The 24,231-nt window shown below is 40.3% G+C and overlaps 1 protein-coding gene across 6 annotated transcripts in view; it reads right to left on the bottom strand.

Moving 5' to 3' along the window:
• Positions 1 to 24,231, bottom strand: part of UPF2 (UPF2 regulator of nonsense mediated mRNA decay) — a 121,268-nt gene that overhangs the window by 19,294 nt on the left and 77,743 nt on the right. For 5 of the 6 annotated variants that reach the window (XM_054016491.1, XM_054016486.1, XM_054016480.1 and 2 more), the window contains 5 exons: positions 23,105 to 23,209; positions 21,380 to 21,478; positions 18,363 to 18,530; positions 6,606 to 6,747; positions 454 to 574 (listed from right to left, as the gene is read on the bottom strand). In XM_054016491.1, the coding sequence (XP_053872466.1) occupies positions 454 to 574; positions 6,606 to 6,747; positions 18,363 to 18,530; positions 21,380 to 21,478; positions 23,105 to 23,209 (635 nt within the window). Of the gene's footprint in view, positions 1 to 449; positions 575 to 6,605; positions 6,748 to 18,362; positions 18,531 to 21,379; positions 21,479 to 23,104; positions 23,210 to 24,231 lie in introns of those variants that run through there. The other variant, XM_054016505.1, reaches the window with a different exon arrangement.

A 24,231-nucleotide genomic window follows, 5' to 3' on the forward strand; every position in this document is an offset into this window, starting at 1 on the left:
GTCCACCATGGTGCAAGTCAAATGAGTTTACAGTGGAATCTCTGTCCCTCTGTTTTCCTTCCATTTATGACCATACAAAATTGAGTGTTTCAAGCTTAAAGAGCCACAGTTACATTAGAAGTCTTAAAGAAGTTTTCAACTTCCTTCCTGGCCACTTTCTGTGTGAAAATAAAGAACTACGCCTTTTCTTCTGAAGACAATGGTACAAGCTTGGATTACAATGTAACAATTAAATCAGGATGTCTTGGCACTCTCCCAACTCTTCCCTGGCATGTACTATGGTCATTGGACAACCAACACATAAAACTAACCTGCCGAGTATTTTAATAGTTGGTAGAATAACATTACTTTAAATGGAAACAGCTTCATTTCAGTGCATAGATCATTAACTTTTTGTTATGCTGGAACTTACTTAGAAACAGAATTAACAACTTTAAAGAAAGGTTGTCTTACCTCCCACCAGTTTTAAAGATTAGATCTGCATTAGGTGCTCCCTTCGGATGCTGGTAACGAGGCCGCCGTTCACGATTAGTATTTGCTGGAGCTGGACGCTGTGCCAGAGACTGTAACATCTCTGTAATTTCATATAAAAAGGTTAAACAGTTTTTGTTTCTTTTTTATTAAGTGGAATTTAAACAGACTAAATAGTATAGTAACACGCACTTCTGAAATGCTTATCAACCAATTATTAAAAAACGCTTTGATTCATACTTTCATATATTTGTGGGCAAAACTTTCCTCAGGGCAGCCAACTCACGTCCATAACAGATTCTTTTTAAAACACTTTTGAAATTGCATAGACAGCTTTGATATTTCCAAGCTATGCTGTGATGTGTACTCTGATTTCCAGCTGCTGCTGGATGTTCAGATAGGAGCAGTTGCCAGCAGTGCTTTTCATCATTCGTACTTGGTAAGAAAGCTCTGACCTTTTCTTTCCAACACTGGAACCTGCCTTGGTCATTCACTTCTCTGTCACTTGATATTGGAGCACTGCAGTGCTATAAGGGGATACTCCTAAAAACTATCCAGAAGTAACAACAAGTGCAAAAGGCAGCTGCCACTTAAGCACTTAAAAATAATTCAGCAAAACTTTCTTTGTACAAGGAGAGAGAAAGAATTAACATGACTAGAGTAGACTTCTGAGCAGCTAAAGTAAATGGCTATTTAATTTGATAACCTGTGTCTTTATTAGCATACCATGGTGAGTCTACCTTCATAGACCATGAGTTAGTGGTACATGAACATGTTTAATTGAAAGCACTTCTGACAGTCCACCTGTGCAAGGATATGCATTGCTCAGCAAACATGAACAGATGGAATAAAAAAAGGGGAAAAGTGGACTAAGCTGTTAATGAGATTACTCTTGAAAGTCTGCTCTGTCTGGTTCTCTAATCTCTGGTAATCTCATTCAAGACATGTCCAGCATCTGCTAGAAACTACTCTGTAGTGTACTGGTAGAGTTTTGCACTGGTTATAGTAATGAAAACTAAAGTCCATTAATGCGATTTCATCCTGTTTACAAAAGAGGGAAGTTCGGAGAATACAATGGATGCTCCACCTTGCCAATTTACTATGAAATTATTATTTTAAATGTTTTATCAAAGATACAATTAATATGTGAAACATCCAACTTTGGGGCCGGGGGATTTGGTAGCTACTGGTTATTAAACCATGGTATCCATAAGAACATAAGAATGGCCATACTGTGCCAAACCAATGGTCTATCTAGACCAGTATCCTCTCTTCTAACAGCAGCCAGTGCCAGATGCTTCAGAGGGAATAAATAGCATAGGGCAATTATTGAGTGATCCATGTCACTTGTCCAGTCTCAGCTTCTGGAAGCGAGACGTCTGGGACACCCAGAGCATGGTGTTGTATCCTGATCATCTTGGCTAATAGCCATCGATGTACCTATAGGCCATAAACTCATCTAATTCTTTTTAAAACCCAGTTATACTTTTGGACTTCACAACATCCCCAGGCAAAAAGTTCCATGAGTTGACTGTGGATTGTGTGAAGAAGTTCTTCCTTATGTCGGTTTTAAACCCGCTGCCTATTAATTTCATTGCGAGACACCCCCTGGTTCCTGTATTATGTGCAGGGGTAAACGACACTTCCTTATTCACTTTCTCTGCACTTTTCATTTTATAGACCTCTATCATATCTGCCCTTAATCATCTGTTTTCTAAGCTGAACAGTTAGTCATCTTTTTAATCTTGCTTCGCGTGGAAGCTGTTCCATAACCCTAATAATTTTTTGTTGTCCTTCTCTATACTTTTTCCAATTCTAATATAACTTTTTTGAGATGGAGTGACCAGAACTATATATAGTATTCAAGGTGTGGGTGTACCATGGATTTATAGAGTGATATATGATACTTTACATTATGATATCTTCTATCTTCTCATCTATCCCTTTCCTAATGGTTTACAACATTCTGAGACTGCCGCTGCACACTGAGCACATGTTTTCAGAGACCGATCCAACTATCTCTATCTTGAATGAAAACAAGTAATTTGGACCCCATCATTTTGTATGTATAGTTGGGATTATACTTTCCAAAAGGCATTGGGGAGGGATAGCTCAGTGGTTTGAGCATGGGCCTGCTAAACCCAAAGTTGTGAGTTCAGTCCTGGAGAATGCTATTTAGGGATCTGGGGCAAAAATCTATCAGGGACAGTACTTGGTCCTGCTACTGAAGGCAGGGGGCTGGACTCGATGACCTTTCAAGGTCCCTTCTAGTTCTAGGAGATAGGACATCTCCATTAATTAAAAGATATTTATTTATTTATTTATTACTTCACCATTAACACTGCATTTCATCTGACATTTTGTTTCCCAGTCACCAAGTTAGTGAGATCTCTTTGTAACTTTTCAGTCAGCTTTGGACTTAACTATTTGAGTAATTTTGTATTGTCTTCAAATTTCACCACCTCACTGTTCATCTCCTTTTCCAGATCATTTCTGAATATGTTGAACAGAACGGGTCCTAGTCCAGATCCTTGTGAGAACCCACTATTTCTCTCTCTCCATTCTGAAAACTGACCATTTATTCCTACCCATTGTTTCCTATCTTAACTAGTTACTGATCCATGAGGATCTTGCCTCTTATCCCGTGATTGCCTAGTTTCCTTAAGAGCCTTTGGTGAGAGATCTTGTCAAAGGCTTTCTGAAAGTACAAGTACACTGTATTACCTAGATCATTCTTGTCCACACTTGCTGACATTCTCTAAGAATTCTAATAGATTGGTGAGGTATGATTTCCATTTACAAAAGCCATGTAGACTCTTCCCCAATATATTGTGTTCATCTGTATGTCTGATAATTCTGTTCTTCGCTATAGTTTCAACCAATTTGCCTGGTACTGAAGTTATGTTTACTGTCCTTTAATTGCCAGGATTACCTTGGGATCCTTTTAAAAAAAAGTCAGCATTACATTAGTTATCCACCAGTCATCTGATACAGAGGCTGATTTAAGCGATGGGTTACATACCACAGCTACTAGTTCTGCAATTTCATATTTGAGTTCCTTCAGAACTCATGGGTGAATACCATCTGGTCCTGGTGACTTATTACTGTTCATCAATTTGTTCCAAAACTTCCTCTATTGACACCTGAATCTGGGACAGTTCCTCAGGTCTGTGACTTAAAAAGGATGGCTCAGGTATGGGAATCTCCCTCATGTCATTTGCAGTGAAGGCAGATGCAAAGAATTCATTTAGTGCAGTGGTTCCCAACCTTTTCCGTGGGGTGGGCACCGGACGACTAGCCACCAAGGACTGTGGCCACCGGACAAGCAGCCGCCGAAATGCCGCCAAGAAGCGGCAACGTCAAGAGGTGTCGCCGCCGAAAAGCTGCCGAGAAGCAGCGTCATCAAGAGGTGTTGCCACCAAAATACCGCCGAAAATCGGTGGCATTTCAGCAGTAGCGCTTCTTGACGTTGCCGCTTCTTGGCGGCATTTCAGCGGCTGCTTGTCTGACGGCCAGTAGGCGGACGCACATGGATGCCCCACCGGGCGCCGCGTTGGGGACCCCTGATTTAGTGTCTCCACAATGACCTTGTTCCCCCACGTTCCATATCCCTCAGATACAAAGCACAGTTCTGGCTATCAGGATGGACACACTGTGGCAGGGAACAGCTGGGGGATAATATGAATTGAGGAGAGGGAACGAAAGGCAGGCAGCCAGGAACTAGAAATATTGTGTATGCGTCTCTCAGCTCAGGTGTTAAAAGGGTGCAGGTGTTGTGGAGTACAACGAGCACTGAGATAAGGAAAAATAATGAAGGTAGACAGGGTACTGGGAGAGAGCAGATGGGGAATAAGGACAAATTTTAATGGGTTCACCACATGGCACCAGCTATTTTGAGTGTTACCCTACCTTGTTTTTCAGATGAGAATTGTAGGAACACAAACAAAAAGACTCTAATCTATATTAGAGAATCATCAATTCTAAATTACTACTTTGACATTTTAAAAAATAAATGGAATTTTTTTTAAATTAAAGTAGGCAGTTTAACAGGCTTCATTTGTTAATTTATTTAGCAGACTTGGGTTATTATCTAGCCTATTCCGATTAGAAAAATGTACATATAGACTTCAGACAACGTTGAGATTTTGGGGGTAACATTTAAAAATTTCTCTCCCCTTACTGATTCTAGTAATCCTTTAGAAGCTTGAAATTGAAATCTGCTATACTCCCTTCCACTACACACACACACACACACCCACCCACCCACAGGCCCAAGATTGTTATTCTAGGGTTAACTCATGAAGAATAGTAAGCTAATGCATTAGTTTATAAAAATATGAGAGAAAAGATTGAATAATATGGACTTTGCAAACAGATTAAACAGGTCAAATTTTGGGCCTACAAAACTGACATCCTTTTATCTGTCTTTGTTATGAACATAATCCTAGTATAAAGCAGTAGGAGAAAAATCAACACAAAAAAGAAGAACCAGAGACATTTGCCATATTCACTTGCTATTGTAAATCTATTATTGCTGCTTGCCTTCTTAAATATGCCAAATGAGAAAATTAAAAAAATGATCTCTCTTCATTAACAGCTGGCACCAGTAACCAGTTTCATTCATCCACCTCAAAATTGAGGTCCTTCATTGTTTTACTGTATGAGAAGTGCAATTCTTAACAGCTCACAACAGAATCCTATCCAAAATGAATTACATTTATAAAGATTCTCCATACAAATCAACAAATTGCTCATGACAAAACCATGTGTGTATTGACCTTAAAAAAATACTAGGAACTCTACATAATGGGGAAAAAACAGCATCACAATATAGAATTTGTTAAGAGTTGTAGTGTAAAATGTGACCACAGCACTCAAGGTGCCAAAATATGAAAAGCCTTTTTTCATTTTCAACCTGGGCTTTGAAACAAGGAGGTACCTGGCAAAAGGAAGTTTTAAATGGTTTGGGAGGTTTAAAATGGTTTGTAAAAAATCTGTATTCTATTTACAATTTCAGAGCTCCACAGCTATTATGCTTCTGAAAAAATATGATACCGAGGCTCACTAAATTTGGTTCTCATGTCACAGATTTCTGAAACATGTTTTGTATTCCATGGCTTTTATTGGATTAATAGGGTTGTTTTGAATTTAAAATTTCAATTTTACAAACTACAGTTCACTATTATTTATCAAATACAGAAATGTGACTTACTGCTTTATTACTAACAGATTATATTATGTTTCAGTTTTAAAATGGAAATCACCTCTATTAATGACAGAGGAAGAATTGTGGAGGCATTAAATGGAAAGAAGTGATTTAAGGACTAAGAATATCATCCGCTTTATTAGGTTTGGCCTTGGTTATGATCAGAGTATGCCAAGGAAAATGGAATCTGACATAACACATTGAATTCACTAGGATATGGGCTATATCTGATTTGCTTATTGCTTCGTAGGCCTCATTTTGTCTATTCAATAAACACTTGAATTAAATATGAATTGATTTTTAAAAGATACATAATTAGTATAAAATATTTATCCTGTCAATATATTCAAACACACTCCTTTAGAATGCTGAAATGCAGGATAAATTATGAAATTTATATCAACTTCAACAATGTCAGTATGAACCAACCTCTGCTATTAGCCAGGCCAAGACAGTCATTTAGATATGTATACTGTAATATCTAATAACACACCTTCACTCAAGTTGCACACAATCCATTTTCCTTGCACCTGACTGGTTCCTGTTCCCACTGCATTTCAGGTGACAGTACAGACATCATGGAACTCTAATGAAGCATGTTGCTAGGCTACAGAGTATCAGATAAACTGCTTTTTTTGGTATGATTTCCCTAAATGTAAATTTTATATCTCAAGGTGTATAAAAAGAACTCAAAACTCAGTGCAATATAATTACCCTCTCCCCCCAACCCCCATGTTAACCAAACCTGTATGTACTCGTTTCACATTCCACTGGGATGCCTAGGGGTTCTGACAACCAGCATTGTGCATGCTGAGGTATACAGCAGAGTGGAGTTGGTTGCAGCAAAGACACATGTCTTGGGACTGAATTTTTATAGATTAATTTCCCTAGGAATAAAACCCTTTTATTTTGAAAGATAATTTCATACCCTGATAGTCCTCTTGTTCTTGCCGTTCATTAATATCCAGAGTGAGCTTTTTCATTCTCATTCTCTCCTCTTGCTCAGCTTGTTGTTGATTCCAGTGGTTGGCAGCAAGTTGGGAAGACATTGGCACATTTAGGATCTTAAACTGAAAGAAAAATTAATCTCTTCAAGTACATATCATACTTTACAAAGAACAAGAAGAGACTGATTATATAAGAAATGTCTTAAGTTGAATTTTATTATTTCTGAACAACCCTGAAAATAGACATTATTGAACAGGTTTCTGGGGGGAAAAGTATGTTCCGTACTTTCATCTAGGAAGGAGAGCAGAAGAATACGGACCCTGGACTTCAGAAAAGCAGACTGACTCCCTCAGGGAATTGATGGGCAGGATCCCCTGCAAGAATAACATGAGGGGGAAAGGAGTCCAGGAGAGCTGGCTGTATTTTAAAGAATCCTTATTGAGGCTGCAGGAACAAACTATCCCGATGTGCAGAAAGAATAATAAATATGGCAGGCAACCACCTTGGCTTAACAGTGAAATCCTTGCTGATCTTAAACATAAAAAAGAAGATAACAAGAAGTGGAAACTTGGACACATGATCAGGGAGGAGTATAAAAATATTGCTCAGGCATGCAGGAGAGAAACCAGGAAGGCCAAATCACAATTGGAGAGGCACCTAGCAAGGGAATGTTAAGAGTAACAAGAAGGGTTTCTACACGTATGTTAGCAACAAGAAGGTGGTCAAGGAAAGTGTGGGCCCCTTACTGAATGGGGGAGGCAACCTAGTGACAGAGGATGTGGAAAAAGCTAATGTACTCAATGCTTTTTTTGCCTCCGTGTTCACGAACAAGGTCAGTTCCCAGACTACTGCACTGGGCAGCACAGTATGGGGAGGAGGTGACCAGCCCTATGTGGAGAAAGAAGTGGTTCATGACTATTTAGAAAAGCTGGACAAGCACAAGTCCATGGGGCGGGATGCACTGCATCCCAGGGTGCTAAAGGAGTTGGTGATGTGATTGCAGAGCCATTGGCCATTATCTTTGAAAACTCATGGCGATCAGGGGAGGTCCCGGATGATGGGAAAAAGGCTAATGTAATGTCCATCTTTAAAAAAGGGAAGGAGGAGGATCCAGGGAACTACAGGACAGTCAGTCTCACCTCAGTCCCTGGAAAAATCATGGAGCAGGCCCTCAAAGAATCAATTCTGAAGCACATAGAGGAGAGAAAAGTGATCAGGAACAGTCAGCATGGATTCACCAAGGGCAAGTCATGCCTGACTAACCTAACTGCCTTCCATGATGAGATAAATGTCTCTGTGGATGAGGGGAAAACAGTGGACATGCTATTCCTGGACTTTAACAAAGCTTTTGATACAGTCTCCCATAGTATTCTTGCCAGCAAGTTAAAGAAGTATGGGCTGGATGAATGGACTATAAGATGGATAGAAAGCTGGCTAGATCATCAGGCTCAACAGGTAGTGATCAATGGCTCCATGTCTAGTTGGCAGCCGGTATCAAGCAGAGTGCCCCAAGGGTCAGTCTTGGGGCCCGTTTTCTTCAATATCTTCTTTAATGATCTGGAGGATGGCGTGGATTGCACCCTCCGCAAGTTTGCAGATGACACTAAACTGGGAGGAGTGGTAGATACACAGGAGAGTAGGGATAGGATACAGAGGGACCTAGACAAATTAGAGGATTGGGCCAAAAGAAAGCTGATGAGGTTCAACAAGGACAAGTGCAGCGTCCTGCACTTAGGATGGAAGAATCCCATGCACTAATACAGACTAGGGACCAGTTCTGCAGAAAAGGACCTAGGGGTTACAGTGGACGAGAAGCTGGATATGAGTCAACAGTGTGCCCTTGTTGCCAAGAAGGCAAACGGCATTTGGGGCTGTATAAGTAGGAGCATTGCCAGCAGATCGAGGGACGTGATCATTCCCCTCTATTCGGCATTGGTGAGGCTTCATGTGAAGTACTGTGTCCTGTTTTGGGCCCCACAAGTAGTATGTGGAAAAATTGGAAAGAGTCCAGCAGAGGGCAACAAAAATGATTAGGGGACTGGAGCACATGATTTATGAGGGAACTGGGATTATTTAGTCTGCAGAAGAGAAGAATGAAGGGGGATTTGATAGCTGCTTTCAACTACCCGAAAGGGGGTTCCAAAGAGGATGGAGCTAGGCTGTTCTCAGTGGTAGCAGATGACAGAACAAGGAGTAATGGTCTCAGGTTGCAGTGGGGGAGGTTTAGTTGGATATTAGGAAAAACTTTTCCTCTAGGAGGGTGGTGAAGCACTGGAATGGGTTACCTAGGGAGGTGGTGGAATCTCCTTCCTTAGAGGTTTTAAGGCCCAGCTTGAGAAAGCCCTGACTGGGATGATTTAGTTGAGGATTGGGTCCTGGTTTGAGCAGGGGGTTGGACTAGATGACCTCCTGAGGTCCCTTCCAACCCTGATATTCTATGATTCTGTGTTTACACACACAAATGCAACACTGGAATCTACATGACTGCTAAATTTTAAAGCCTATTAGATACAAGTAGAATTCTCCATCTGAGAAACAGATATATTTAGCGTAATTAAGTAAACTCTATCACTAAGTTTATCCTTGTAAATAAAACCTTTGCATTTTCTCCTGGGTAGCTGACAAAAGGTAAAGTTTTGTTACTCACTATTGTATTCAATCCATTATCCAATCTGTTAAATCAATATACGTATAAATGTACATCGCAATAGCAAAAATGTATTGAAAACATTTAATAAATCACAATTTGTATAGGAATCAAGGCACATTTGGACATTCTCCTTGTACAAATTGGACTGTTCAATGTTTTATTTCTCAGCAGAATTATCAGTACTGTGAAAATACATAAAATCAATACCATGAAAAGGTGGCATCTGACTGGCAATAAAGGTTTCCACTGTGTGGGTATCTGGTAAAATCATATAGGTCTTGTGCTAGATTCAGATTCACCGTGGCTGGCACAGGAAGGTGAAAGCTGCACCTCCCAGTGACATCAAGACTTTCTGCCCTTCAAAGGGATTAAGCCACAGGTGGTGTTTCCACCATTAATAGTCCTTGGTTGTTACACAGGAGAAGGACAGTTTGTATATCCCACCAAGATTACACAGGAAATCCTTCCAGCAGAGGGACTTACTAAATCAACGCGCAAGTATCCTCATGGTCTGCACTTTCCATTTTATGAACATTGCTGGCCCCGTACTGCCCCCCTTGTTGGAGAGAAGATTACATCAACATATGCAGCTGCTACCTCTTCCCCAATGGACTTTCTGCCACTCATGCTGGTTTATGCCTGCAGAAGCTGGTGTAAACCAGAGGTGAACCTTGTCCCTTGTATCCAAGCTCCTCTCCCCCAAGGTATAAAGACTGATTTTCAAAGGCGCCTAAGGGAATCAGATGCCATAACTCCCCTAAGATTCTTTCAAAATCCCAGCCATTATGCCCAGAGGGAAAAATATTATGGAAACTTTAAAAACCAAACAGAAATAATATTTAAACTTTTTCATTCAAAGTGGAAACACTAGCCTTCAGAAAAGCCTGTTGATCCTAAAGTCTGTGAGCACACCTTGCAAAATGTCACTTGCCCTTCTAAAAGCATCCCCATGTCCACCCCCAGGAAAATGGATAATTGACTGTTAGAAAAATGTGTTAAGATAATCAATTGGAATTGAATAGGAATTATTTTAAAATCTTTTGCTTGCTTTTGCCAATCTGAGGTCTGTTTTCATGGGAATGGAAATGAATGGCAGCCAAGTTGCAAGATTTCTTGTCACTTACATTGACAAAACTTGCAATGCAAAAAGGTATAGTATCATTGCTTTGTACAGTGGAGATTCACTGTAAAAGCAAAATTCTCATAGTAAATCCAATGTATTTAAAACAGAATTACTGTGAAATCTCCTAGCACCTATCACACAGCAACTCTGTTCTGGCTGCAGGTCAGTGTTGTGTGCGGGAAATCATTCTGTTGCCAATGAATACTCAGGCAGCTACATTTGAAAAACAGTTAATTTATGGAGGAAAACTCAACCAACTGTTGGTTGCAACAGTTAAGATTGGCTATTACAGAGACCTGGGAAAGAACTGCAACATCTGTGTGTGACACTGTCAACTATAAGCTCATTTAGATGAGGGAGGGGGAAAAAAAAGTTTTTTGAATAAAACAAGAAAACAGTGTAGGGATTACCAAGAATTCTGGATGACGAGTTCGAATTTTAAGAGCCTTTTAAGTTAACAGATATAAGAGAACAGCAACCAAGGAAAACAGAAAAGAAGATATCTTTATAGACACCCAGAGGAAAAATAAATATAGACTTGAGCCTTGTCAGCTTCAAACGAAATAAACAGATTCACAGATATCAGTAATGAGTACTACCCAGATAGTTAACTAGTCAACCTATTGGCAGTGTCTAAGGCTACAAATCACTAACGCAAGGGACCAATGGAGGCACAGTCTTAATACACAGGAAATCTGGGTTTTACTTCTTGCCCCATTCTCTGAGTTAAATCAGGCTAGTAGGGTTCTGTGAGGCAGGATGCTCAGAATAAATGGGAAGGGAATATGAAATTTAGATGGTGAAATGAAGCAAGAAGGGATCTGGAAGGCTGTAAAGTAGTGATGAACAACTGATGAGACAAGAGTTAACCTCAGAGGTAGGCAGGCACATTGACCAACCAGAGCCCTGATCTATCAAAAACTTCAAGGCCCTTCAGACAGCCACCTCCTTCAAGGTCACATATCTCCCGCAAAAGACTAACATGCACCCTTCCAGCCCAGCCATGCTGCATACTGTTACTCTTCTGCTCTTATCGTAGCCTAATGGCTAAGTTTTCCTGGACACTGGGATCTGGACTCAGTGATGGTCTGCATTTTAACAATCCAGTATTAATCCCACCACTGGAAGGAGGAACTACATGTACTATCATCGTCAAAGAGTGCTTTGTTATATAGAAAAAATAAAATTCCAGTTACCAAGACTAGTCTCTTCTGCAGCTCAGATAAAATAAACAGAGTTCAAACCAGATCTACAGCAAGACAGAGATTAGGCTCACATGGTGATGAGATGGTGGGACATTACTACTACAGTTTACTTAAAATAATCTTAAATAAAACTGAAGGAAAAACCGTACAATTTTTTTAGCAAATTTTTGTCCTCATTAATCACATGTAATTGCATAACCCCAGATGGTTTCCCTCGGTGGAAACACAATGGGTAAACCGTTTCTATGCTAGAATTGGACTCTATACTTACTCTGTAATGGCTAATGCTGATTGTTACGTTTGGCAGGCGGGAACCAAATTTACTGGACAGCCACATTTGTCTGTGTCAGGGCTGACCAACTGCATTAATCTACTAAAAAAGCTTATTTTAAAAGAATATGTATATAATATACATTACTTGTGTCAAAAGGCATAAAATACATACAGTAATATTTTGATAACAGTTTTGATATCTATTAAAGATTTCCCTCACTTCAAAAATCAGTGTATATTCTACTCACACAGGTTTAAAATTCACTTAGTACTGTATGAAGGAACACAATTATTTTCTTTTCAACTCCACCTCTTCTCCTCTTATTTTTCTTTTAAAACTGACTACTAGGATATGTTTTTTCTGAACACAAATTTGGAGACAAAGAAGTCTTTCATTGACTCAATGACCAAAGTATTCTATAAGGCAACACATTTCTAGAACCACCAAACGGAGTTTTGACAGGAAGAGCCTACTCCCAAAAGCAAATATTGAGGGTGGTGGTAGGGAAAATTCAGAACAAGATCAGCTTTCTTTTTCAAACCACAAAATGCCAGCACCATTTTCCTCTTACACATACTATGATGCTCCCAAAAAACTTAATATTTTACAAAATTCCCAGTTAAACCTCAGTGCCTGGAAAAATCATGGAGCAAGTCCTCAAGGAATCAATTCTGAAGCACTTAAAAGAGTGTAAAGTGATCAGGAACAGCCAGCATAGATTCACCAAGAGCAAGTCATGTCTGACTAACCTAATTGCCTTCTATGACGAGATAACTGTCTCTGTGGACGAGGGGAAAGCAGTGGACGTGTTATTCCTTGACTTTAGCAAAACTTTTGATATGGTCTCCCACAGTATTCTTGCCAGCAAGTTAAAGAAGTATGGGCTGGATGAATGGACTATAAACTGGAGAGAAAGCTGGCTAAATCATCGGGCTCAACAGGTAGTGATCAATGGCTCCATGTCTCGTTGGCAGCTGGTATGAAGCGGAGTGCCCCAAGGGTCAGTCTTGGGGCCGGTTTTCTTCAATATCTTCATTAATGATCTGAAGGATGGCGTGGATTGCACCCTCCGCAAGTTTGCAGATGACACTAAACTGGGAGGAGTGGTAGATACACTGGAGATTAGGGATAGGATACAGAGGGACCTAGACAAATTAGAGGATTGGGCCAAAAGAAATCTGATGAGGTTCAACAAGGACAAGTGCAGAGTCCTGCACTTAGGATGGAAGAATCCCATGCACTAATACAGACTAGGGACCAAGTGGCTAGGCAGCAGTTCTGCAGAAAAGGACCTAGGGGTCACAGTGGACGAGAAGCTGGATATGAGTCAACAGTGTGCCCTTGTTGCCAAGAAAGCCAATGGCATTTGGGGCTGTATAAGTAGGAGCATTGCCAGCAGATCGAGGGACGTGATCATTCCCCTCTATTCAGCCTCATCTGGAGTACTGTGTCCTGTTTTGGGCCTCACACTACAAGTAGTATGTGGAAAAATTGGAAAGAGTCCAGCAGAGGGCAACAAAAATGATTAGGGGACTGGAGCACATGACTTATGAGGAGACGCTGAGGGAACTGGGATTATTTAGTCTGCAGAAGAGAAGAATGAGGGGAGATTTGATAGCTGCTTTTAACTACCCGAAAGGGCATTCCAAAGAGGATGGAGCTAGGCTGTTCTCAGTGGTAGCAGATGACAGAACAAGGAGTAATGGTCTCAGGTTGCAGTGGGGGAGGTTTAGGTTGGATATTAGGAAAAACTTTTTCACTAGGAGGGTGGCGAAGCACCTGAATGGGTTACCTAGGGAGGTGGTGGAATCTCCTTCCTTAGAGGTTTTTAAGGCCCGGCTTGAGAAAGCCCTGGCTGGGATGATTTAGTTGGGGATTGGTCCTGGTTTGAGCAAGGGGTTGGACTAGATGACCTCCTGAGGTCCCTTCCAACCCTGATATTCTATGATTCTATGAATGCCAAAGGAAATAAAAAAAGTAAACTGTTACTATGAAAACCAGATACGTACATGCACACAAAAATAATTCTTATTCTTTACTAAAAGTAATTCAAAATGTAAATCACAAGTCAACCCATTGACATAAAAACAGAATTCTCAAGTTTGGAATTAGACTTGTGATCACAGAAGTTGGTATAAAAAACCTTTTACCAGTTAACAGATAAAATTTTATTTATCACTTTTCATACTCAATAGCACAAATACTATGATGTATATATTTGGGAGTTAAATGTTTGTTTAAATAAAACAGACACCATGATAAGATCCTGCATGAATGTACACACAAAAAAGTAATGTTAATAGACAAGTATCTGTTCCCCCACACCCCAAATAGCACTATAAAAATATATTACTACCATTCCAAGCAACATAACTTGTTCAAGAGGTCCCAAACTACTGTAAAGGGGAAGAAGTGGTAAATGCAATTTTGTTAATCTACACACAAAATTGTTGCCTCTCTCGCCTCTCAGAAAAGATTTAACAGATGCTAAAAGTGACGTCTCATATGACAAATATCTCCTTATTTCTACAAAAACATCTACATTAGTCAGATCAGGACTTTAAGGAACATATTGTACTTTATTATGTGTTTTCCTTTTATTGCGTGGCTTCACTTAATAAATCGTAAGATTCAGTAATTTGCAATGCGTCTCCAAGTCTATACAAGTTAAAATGTTTCTCAGTATTTGCCTGCACCACTTTTCTGTCCCCTAAATAACTGGGACTCAATTGTTTCAATTAAAGTATTTTTCTCTAAGACCATATTTCCCAAACCACGAAAACCTCAGTCTGTGTAGAATGTGTAATGAATGCTAAACTGTATCATATTTTTCAGTCAACAGGTGGTGCTGTGTGTAAAATACCTTATTTAAGCTAACCGCTGCCATATCTGGAACTGCATTAAAGGATCTTATGATAAACACATCTAGTGTGTATAAACAAGCTGTGTAGCCAGTTCATCTCTGATCCAGGAGTACAGGACATGGTGTCAGGAGTAAATTAAGAAAAGAATCAGAAGGAGAACAACAACAAAGGTTGAAGGATCTCATGTCATTCTTCGAAGCCCCAGAGAATTTCAGTTTGACAAATCTTCAGAATAGACAGACTGGAAGTATTTTACAAGATTTCAAATTGCAAACGAACTCCACAAAGAAACTGGAGATTTACCTATCTTCTCTAATTCATGCTATGGGGAAGAAAGCAGAGCATATTTTTAAATCCTTTGACTTTCCTGAAGACAGTCACAAAGGTGACTATGAAAGGGTTCTGGATATGTTTGATAGATACTTTCTATCCCAGAGAAATATGGTTTATGAAAGAGCATGTTTTCATCAAAAAAAAAAAAAAAAAAAAAAAACACCACCACCCACAGGAAAAAAAGGTGAATGTTTTAGAAGAGTTCTGCATACACTGGCTGAAAACTGCGATTTTGGGAATGCAGTATCAGAGACAGTCTGGTTATTGGGGTAACAGATAAAAACCTTTCACAGCAGCTAAAGTTGGAGAGATTTAACCCTAGCCACAGCTATACAGATACAAAGCAGTCACCATCAATCAAACTGAAGAGATGGGCAGGAGCAACTTGAAAAACCAGAAGCTAGCTTAGAAGCTTGATAGACGCTTGAGTGTTAAAAGTCATTATAAAACTCTCGAAGCAAAGAGAGTAAGAACTATCAGGAGGAGGAAATTCCAGCCTACATGCACAAAGTGTGGAAACAGTCATATCCCAAGAGATGATGCATGTCCAGCCAGAGGCTCATATTGTAATATTACATCCATGAAATACGGATTTTGCAGCTCTCTGCCACACCAAAGGATTCAGGGAGTTGACTCATATTACAGACAATTAAGACCCATTGTTTCCGGGATCTATCGCTTGTGAGGACATAGAGCCTGCCTGGAGAATGAAACTGAATATTCATGGCATGACTGTCTTTAAAACTGACAGTCATCTCAGAAGGGACTGAGGCTTTGTCTACACTGGTACTTCGTTGGCAAAGCTTTTGTTGTTCAGAGGTGTTAAAAAAACCACACCCTTGAACGACAAAAGTTTTACTGACAAAAAGCCCTGGTGTGAACAGTGCTTTGTCGGCAGGGGCGCTCTCCTGCCGACAAAGTTGCTGCTGCTCGTTGGAGGTGGAAGTTTTTGTTGTCAGCAGGAGAGCTCTAAAGATCTCTGTAGCGCCCAAAAATACTGTGGGGTTTGCTCATCAAGTGGATTACTACCAGTACAATTGTAACATGAAAGTGGGGATAGGGACGTGCTTAACCTGTGACATACGAGGGTGGCAGCTTGAATGTGCTGCTTGACCCAGTCCGCGGAGTCTGGGGGCATAGAATGGTGGCAGCCTGAAAGTGCTGTTCGACCCAGCCTGCTCAGGCGAACTCTATTCCAATGTGGTACCTGCGGCATATAAGGGTTGCAGCTTGAAAGTGCTGCTTGGCAGCCCACTCAGAGAGTGAGTGTGTGTGTGTGTGTGGGCGGGGGTGGGGGGGTGGGGGGGGGAGGAGGTGCTGGGGCAACCCAGCCCAGGGGAACCTCGGCCCTGCAGGATAGCTCCATTGGGAGGAGACTTGCAGAAGGGAGAAGTAGAGCTCCATATGAAAACAAAAGTGACAAAGGAAGTACATTAATAGAATTACAGAACCCCTCCAAAGAGTAACCCTAATAAATGAGCGTACCCCAAAGTAAAGGGGAAATCTGGTAACAGGTCTCAGATAGTACCATCTTCCTCAGAGCATAATTTTTGGAGTCTCAGACACCTCAATCATGCTTCAGTTATATCAAGTTATGTTTTGGTACCAGGTGATGGGTACCGTGGGTTTTACAGGTACTTGAGAATTTCAGAGTAGAGGGACCCCTGGTACGGAGACCACTTGGAACCTTCACTTGGAGGTTTTTGGTACAGCAGGTCTCTTAGGGCCAGGTTCTTTTTGAGGAGATTTAGATAGCCTTTTGGCTGGAGACTTCACATTGTCAGCACTGCAGATCTCTCCCGCACAGGACTGGAAGGTAATAAAGGTGCAGAGGTTGGTGGGGGACTGTGGTCACTTCAAAACTGCTGTCAGAGGGTCAGAGGATAGAGAATCGCTATTATGATGTAGGATGGAGAGAGCATTCCATTATGAGGAGACAAAACTATCTCCCTGTCTTTCCTGAAACATCTCTTGAATCCTGAGCTAACCTTACACTTCGATTGCATTTGAGTACCTCCTAAACAGTGGCTACAGTGCGAGTGGCCATCACTAACAGGGAAGGACTCCCGGCAAGTGAGGCAATGTTTGAATCCTGGGGATTTAGGTATGTCCAAAGGAAAAGAAAGCTCCTTCAGAGAAGGTGGGTTCTCACCTGAAGGGGGTGTGGGAAAGGGGAGAGGCTAAGTTTATAGGAAAAATAAAATAAAACTAAACCAATATAAAACCTATAAACTAATATAGGTTAATTAACTACCAAGAGCAAGTGAGGTAAGTGGCTGCACAAGTGGGCACCACTAGATACTCTGCCTGACGCCAAGGAAGTGGAGAAGAAATGGAGTGTGGCTTGTCTGCCATAGCCCTATACATCCTTGGTATGGGGCATGAGGATACGTAGGGTGCATACCACCTACTGCTGAAGAAAATCTCTGATCGAAGGTGCATAGGATGCATGTGCACCTCAAGTGGAGCAGCCATAGTGACATTATTCAAAGAAGTGCATATAGGTGGGTTTATTATTTTGTCTACATTTGTGTGTTTCTTGTACTATTAAATAAAGAGTAATGGTGTCTTAGAATCTTGTGCCATGTCTTTTGGCTTATACTATCAACATGCCCCTGAAGAAGAAAATGGTAAAAGTGCCCACATGGCTGGAATTCTGGGAGGACATGTTTAAGCTCCTGGGAAGCTTAAAAGGTCAGCACTGTCCCCAGTGATTAGGCAGTTGAACTGCAGTGTCTCAGCGCTCAGAAGGGGGTGCTAGACAGAGGATTTACAACCTGAAAGCATGCTCAGAAATGCCAAGCCGGGGCAGTGCCTGGACTTATGTTTAGATTCTGGAGGCTTAAAGCACCTGGGGTCTAATGAGATGGATCTCATCAGCAGTCTGGTAAGGGTGCAAGAGTGGGAGCTCGACTAGATCTGTGACACTCCCTTGAGTATATTACTCTTATTGCTGATGTTAATCATGCTGGCTTTCCAAGTTCCAGTGGCATCTTATAACAGCATGGATTCAAATTCCTAGCTGCCAGTGAAACTGCGCCTGTACTTTGTATACATAACAAACACTGCTCAACATCTCTCTTTGGTCTAATTAGAGAACTTAATATAAAAACAAATACTGGTATAACGTGGTCCTCTACACGACTCTTAGTAAGAATTTAGAATTCCAGGGAGTTCCCATCAACAGAACAGAGGGCTGCATCCCATTTAAGAAATAAAGATAAAGAAACCACACTCTGTGTGTTGTGACAAAGGAAAATGTTTACTTACATCCAGATAACCCCTTACCTGCTGCTTGTTGCCTTTTCGAGTTAACATGACAAATGGCATTGTGTCTCCCGACTCAGATTCTCCTTCCCCACCACCCAAGGGTGGACCCTTCTTTAGCTGACTCTTGAGATGCAGAGGAATAGCAACATCCAGCTGATGTACTTTCACAGATTCTCCACTCCGTTGCTAAAGAGAAAGGGGATGCACAATGCTCGAGGCAATCAAATGCTAAACATATGAAAGCTTTGTGGTTTTCACAATTCATTTTTAATAAAAAAATGTCAATTACCTTCTAAAATAACAGAGCTATACACATGCGTAGTCTCATTAAAATGTATTTTGTTTCCTCTGAGTTCCTACATTTCTTACCCTCTTATATTCATTACGTAGAATTGAGAACATTGCAGAATGCTATTTTAGAAGACGACAATGAGAAAATGTACTCAGTTTTAACGGGATTTGTGAATGTTTTTTAATTTTAAAGAAACAATTCAATTAAAATTGGATATAATATTAAGATCAGTAATTCTGGATTCAGATTTTTTGTAATATTCCAGTTACTCTATTATTGATACAGTGCTCGCAACAGAGTAGCAAATTATTCTCCAGATGTCATCTGTTTTGTTTTTATTTTAGCCATTGATATGCTATGTAAATTCAAATGGCAGCAACATTTATAATGCTTAACATCCTATGTATGGATAATCACGTGATGCATAAAGCCAAAAATGGCAGAGTATCTGTGTAATAGGCTTTATCTTTATTGAGCAGTCAGTTGAAAGAATCAATTAGCATCTCCATATATATTTATTGGGCAGAAGAAAACAATTTACAACTGCTTTACTAAAAGCAATTCTCTTCCAGCCATACTACTTCCATTCCTTAATCACTGATTCTTGAAACAGTACTTGAGCTCATTTTATAGAGTTCCTATATGATCACTAACTGCTCCTTCCACACTGTCCTCGGAAATTTCCATCCTTCCACAGAAGTCACTAAGAAATTCAAATGAGGTTAAGGCATTATTTTCTATTCTGTCCCCCTGGCCAGGCTCTGTTTTCTCAAAATGGCCACTGCCTTATCTATAATTTTAAAAATGTTTGTATTGCATCACTCTACTAACAGATTCAACATATTTAATTGATCAGATACATCAATTAAGTATGCCACATTAAATAGCCAATGCTGGACTGCAAACATTTTCTGCATAGTCACCTTCCAGAAATACAAATATCTCATTTCTGAGCTTTAAAAAATAACCAGCTCAAAATGTTTCCTCTTGATAGGACTTCTACATAAGTAAGAAAAAGGATCTATTTGCACTCAGAACACATCTCCAGTCACAAGCCATATTGAAAGCATCTGGAATTGAGTGTTCTGATGATAGAAATACTATAATTTAGCAGTTTTACAGCATTTGACAAGGTTGCATTAAGTTCAGGAAACATTTTTTGTATTGAGTCTACTTTACTAAAGTGGGTGAACAGATCTGACTCTTGTTAAAAGGCCACTTACGATGCCTGTTTTAGAAGATGCACATCAGCAAAGAATTAATTATGTCCCACTGGATATTACAAGAGTGAAAACTTACTCCCTAGCAGCATGTTTGAATTAGTCTGTATAATAAAATACCTCCCCAAAATATCACTAGCATTCAAAGAAACAAGTAAAAACTATAACTTCCGCCACTCCAGCAACATCAGTAGGCTCATCAAGAAGACATGAGAATTTCTTTGTGTATCTTTTCAGTCAATTAGGATGGCACCATCCAAAGGCCAATTCATCTATGTGCAAAAAGAACAGGAATACTTGTGGCACCTTAGAGACTAACAAATTTATTAGAGCATAAGTTTCCGTGGGCTACAGCCCACTTCTTCGGATGCATATAGAATCACTTTTTATTTAGTAATTTACTCAGAGTATGTATTAATACCTGGGGGAGCAAACAACTGTGCATATCTCTCTATCAGTGTTATAGAGGGCGAACAATTTATGAGTTTGCCCTGCATAAGCTTTATGCAGGGTAAAACAGATTTATCTGGGTTTAGACCCCATTGGGAGTTGGGCATCTGAGTGCTAGAGACAAGCACACTTCTGTGAGCTGTTTTCAGGTAAACTTGCAGCTTTGGGGCAAGTGATTCAGACCCTGGGTCTGTGTTGGGGCAGATGGGAGTGTCTGGCTCAGCAAGACAGGGTGCTGGAGTCCTGAGCTGGCAGGGAAAACAGGAGCAGGGGTAGTCTTTGCACATCGGGTGGCGGCTTCCAAGGGGGTTTCTGTGATCCAACCTGTCACAGTGGCATATAGATGCATCTGAAGAAGTGGGCTGCAGCCCACGAAAGCTTATGCTCTAATAAATTTGTTAGTCTCTAAGGTGCCACAAGTACTCCTGTTCTTTTTGCGGATACAGACTAACACGGCTGCTACTCTGAAACCTGTCATCCATGTGGTGTCTGGCAGTACCTACTGGAAGAGCAGAAGCAATTTAATATTGCCTTTTTATCTAAACTTCACAATTAATCAGGATATTATCAAACAGCAGACCCAAGACTGAATCTTGGATTCTCTCTCCCTTCCGGAGCTGGCAGGATGGGTGCATCTCAAAAGCACACCTGCTGGTCAATAAAGGACAGGATTAACAGAGCTCCATTTAGCATTCAGAGCTGCAGGATATTTGTAATGACAGGAGAGGGAGTAAAGATTAAGGGGGGAAAGGGAAGCTTTCGTGAAAGCACAGGATTGAACCAAACCGCCTCAGCATCCAAGACTGATTTTCATGACTGTTCTTCCCACCTCAAAAGGCCCCTACCTAAGAAGGTGGGCAGAAGGCCTGGTATCTCAAAAAAAAAGCCTCATAGCTGTTGTGCAGAATTAAGAAAGCCTAGCACTGGAGGAAGGCAGGCAAAAACAGAGTATGAAAAAAAAAACCACACACCACATCCCATGGTGCAAGCAGCTCCACGTTAACCACTTATTTCAGAATCAACTATGCAGTAAAGGGGCTTACTTAATCCAAGACAATAACAAGGACTAATACCTGAAGATTCTCCAGCATCATTTTATCCAATGCTTGAATGAAGTCCTCATCCTCTACACAAGGAACGTGTTTAAGTCCTCCTCCTTTAATCATTACTTCCTGGTATAGAAGACAAATATTCTGTTAGATTAATTTCAGCAGTAGTGAAGTTCAGGATGGATCTGAATTACTAAGAAAATTACTCTGCTTGTATCTCTGACAAAATTTGTCATGGCTTTAGTTTAAAAAAAAATTGTTGAAGGAAAAAAATGTTAAAATGGATTTGCCCAGTTTAGGAATTTTGGTATTTACTGCTCTGTTTACTAACATTGATCAGTGCCTAAAAACTGTGATGATTTGCAATATGTTGCAATACAGTTGGCACATTGATTGGTATTTATTTTAGACACCATGCCTACAATAATATTCTCCCCCCATCTGCAACTGATTGATTTGGCTGTATTTCTTAGATTGGAGAATTAGAATGTTTATTCAGAGGGGACTGCCCTTAAATATTTGTAAAGCACACACATCTAGCAGGTACTACTATAAATAGTAATCATCATCCATTCATGGGACAGCTGATGTAAGGGCACACTGATGCAATGAGACCCTAGTTAGTTATCTACAGAGAGGCTTTGTGGTTGTTTGGCATGTGGTTCTTGAGAACACATTTTAGTCTATGATAATTTTTATTCTTTTTAAGTGGAACAAAACTGTAGACCTAACAATATTAAATAAGACACTCAGCTCAGTGGGGGGCCAATTGGTTCTGCCTCTGCACCACCATCCAGTGAGGCAGCAGCAGAATGTTTCAAGACCAACAACCTCAGCATTCTCTCCTGAATCTCTTGCACAACATCCTCCTTTCCACTCTCCTACAGCTGAATGACCTCTCTGGGCGAAAGGCTCCATTTCATTAATGTCAGAATAGCTGAGTAGTACTAAGCAAATGCCATCACCCAAGAGACAGTGGCATCAAAGGCTGTATAAATAGGCCCTCATTCTCCATCACACCTGTTTCTGCCCCTGGCAATGGTGCTGCTTGTTTCCATGATCCAAGTGACTGTCATTTGGTGTGTCTTTTTGAGCTGAATGGAGGTAATCAGAATATAACGCAGCAAATACCTCAATATGCTACTTTCTCAGATGTTACCACAGCACATCTGTGGTAACATTTGGGGTGATCATTCACCATCTTACTATTAGATCACACTCCCAGGAACACAGCTGGATGACCGGGTTTGATGTGGTTGCTTTTGATGGTGAGGTAACAACACACCCTCATCATTTCTTCACTGCTGCTTTTTGTTTGTTTGTCCTGCCTCCTTATTACAATTCTGTGACTCAAAGGAGAATCTACTTTACCATGTCAATTTGCTGGAAATATTCGTTACCTCAATAGCATGTCAAAACTTTCCCTCTTTTTTAGCAGTCCACTCAGTGTTTTCACCATGGCTATGAAATCTCTTCCAATGTGAATGAACATTTTCATGACTACTTGGGACACTTTCGCTTTCCTAAAAGAGTCTTGTAAGCAAAAGCGTTTGTACGAATGTCTGTGAAAATCAAACATTAAGGAGTTGCAAATGTCAAAGTGAACTTGGTTTTTGTTTGAAAGAACATTTGTGAATATTTTTAGTGTATGTCCCCTAATCTCTAATGAGCATTATCTGCTAAAAATATTCAGTCAAGAATACTGAGCATGTAAAACCGGCCTCATTATTCAAAAGCAGCGGCACGTACTGTGTTCTCTTCATCAGTTTCATTCTCCTTATTGGAGTCTGTGAGGTAATCGGTATTCTCTTCCTCTTCTTCCTCACCTTCCTCATCATCGTTGTCTGAGCACTCCTGAAATAGTATATTTAAAGTTTAAATTTTAATGACATGCTACATTTTAACATAATTTAATGAGAGAAACATTAAGTGCATTCACTGTTTACAGCCCTCCTCACTGTCATGAAATGCTGTATAATCGATTGATTGATCTTTGATCACAACATGCAATGTAGTCTGCTTCCAATGATAATGCCATGCCATCTAGCAACATTTACTGATCCGTTTTTGAATACTCATCTTACTGTCACACTAACCCTTGATCTGCGCTATGCATGGGTCCTCATCTTGTTTCCAAAACTTGTTCTTTATTGAACAAGTTATATTTTCTCCACTGAAACGGATCTGAAAGACTAATTTTTTATCGAAGATTAAACTGACAAGCTGTTTTATGCAGTGTTGTTGAAGCTGTGCTGGTCCCAGGATATTTGACAGACAAGGTGGGTGAGGTAATATCTTTTATTAGACCAAAAAGAGAGAAACTTAGTGAGAGAGGCCAACTTTTGAGCTACAATAAGCCACAGAAGTTAGAATTTTCAAGATCACATATATTAGCGTATTGCACACTTGCTTTTTTATTGGCTATATCAATTTGATTCAAAAGATTACAGAAGCAGTCTGAAGTAGTAATGAAGACTGACATGATTCAAATGCGCCTTATTATCCCTATTACACAGGAAAAATGATGAACAGCACAAGATGCCTCTTGTTTCCTTTAGTTTTGGTCCTTTATATGATAGTTAATGCATCTGCTCCAAAAACTGGTATAGGAGATGGCACAAAAACAGTTTTATATTTACAAATTAATAGCTATGCCGAGAGGTGGCATACTCTGTTGGGCTGAGCACAGGGTTGTGGACTGAGGGCAGCATTGAGTTCTAACCCTCCCTCTGCCACTATTTCTTTGGGCAAGTCTCTTGAATGCTCTGTGTTCACTTTTCCACATATGTAAAATGGGGATATTATTGCCTATCTTCCCAGGGGTGTTGAGAGCTATTACTAAGGGCCAGGCATTAAGGGCCCTTTTTGCATAATCT

The sequence above is a fragment of the Malaclemys terrapin genome, chromosome 1, assembly GCF_027887155.1.
Source record: "Malaclemys terrapin pileata isolate rMalTer1 chromosome 1, rMalTer1.hap1, whole genome shotgun sequence".
Taxonomy (NCBI): Eukaryota; Metazoa; Chordata; order Testudines; family Emydidae; genus Malaclemys; species Malaclemys terrapin.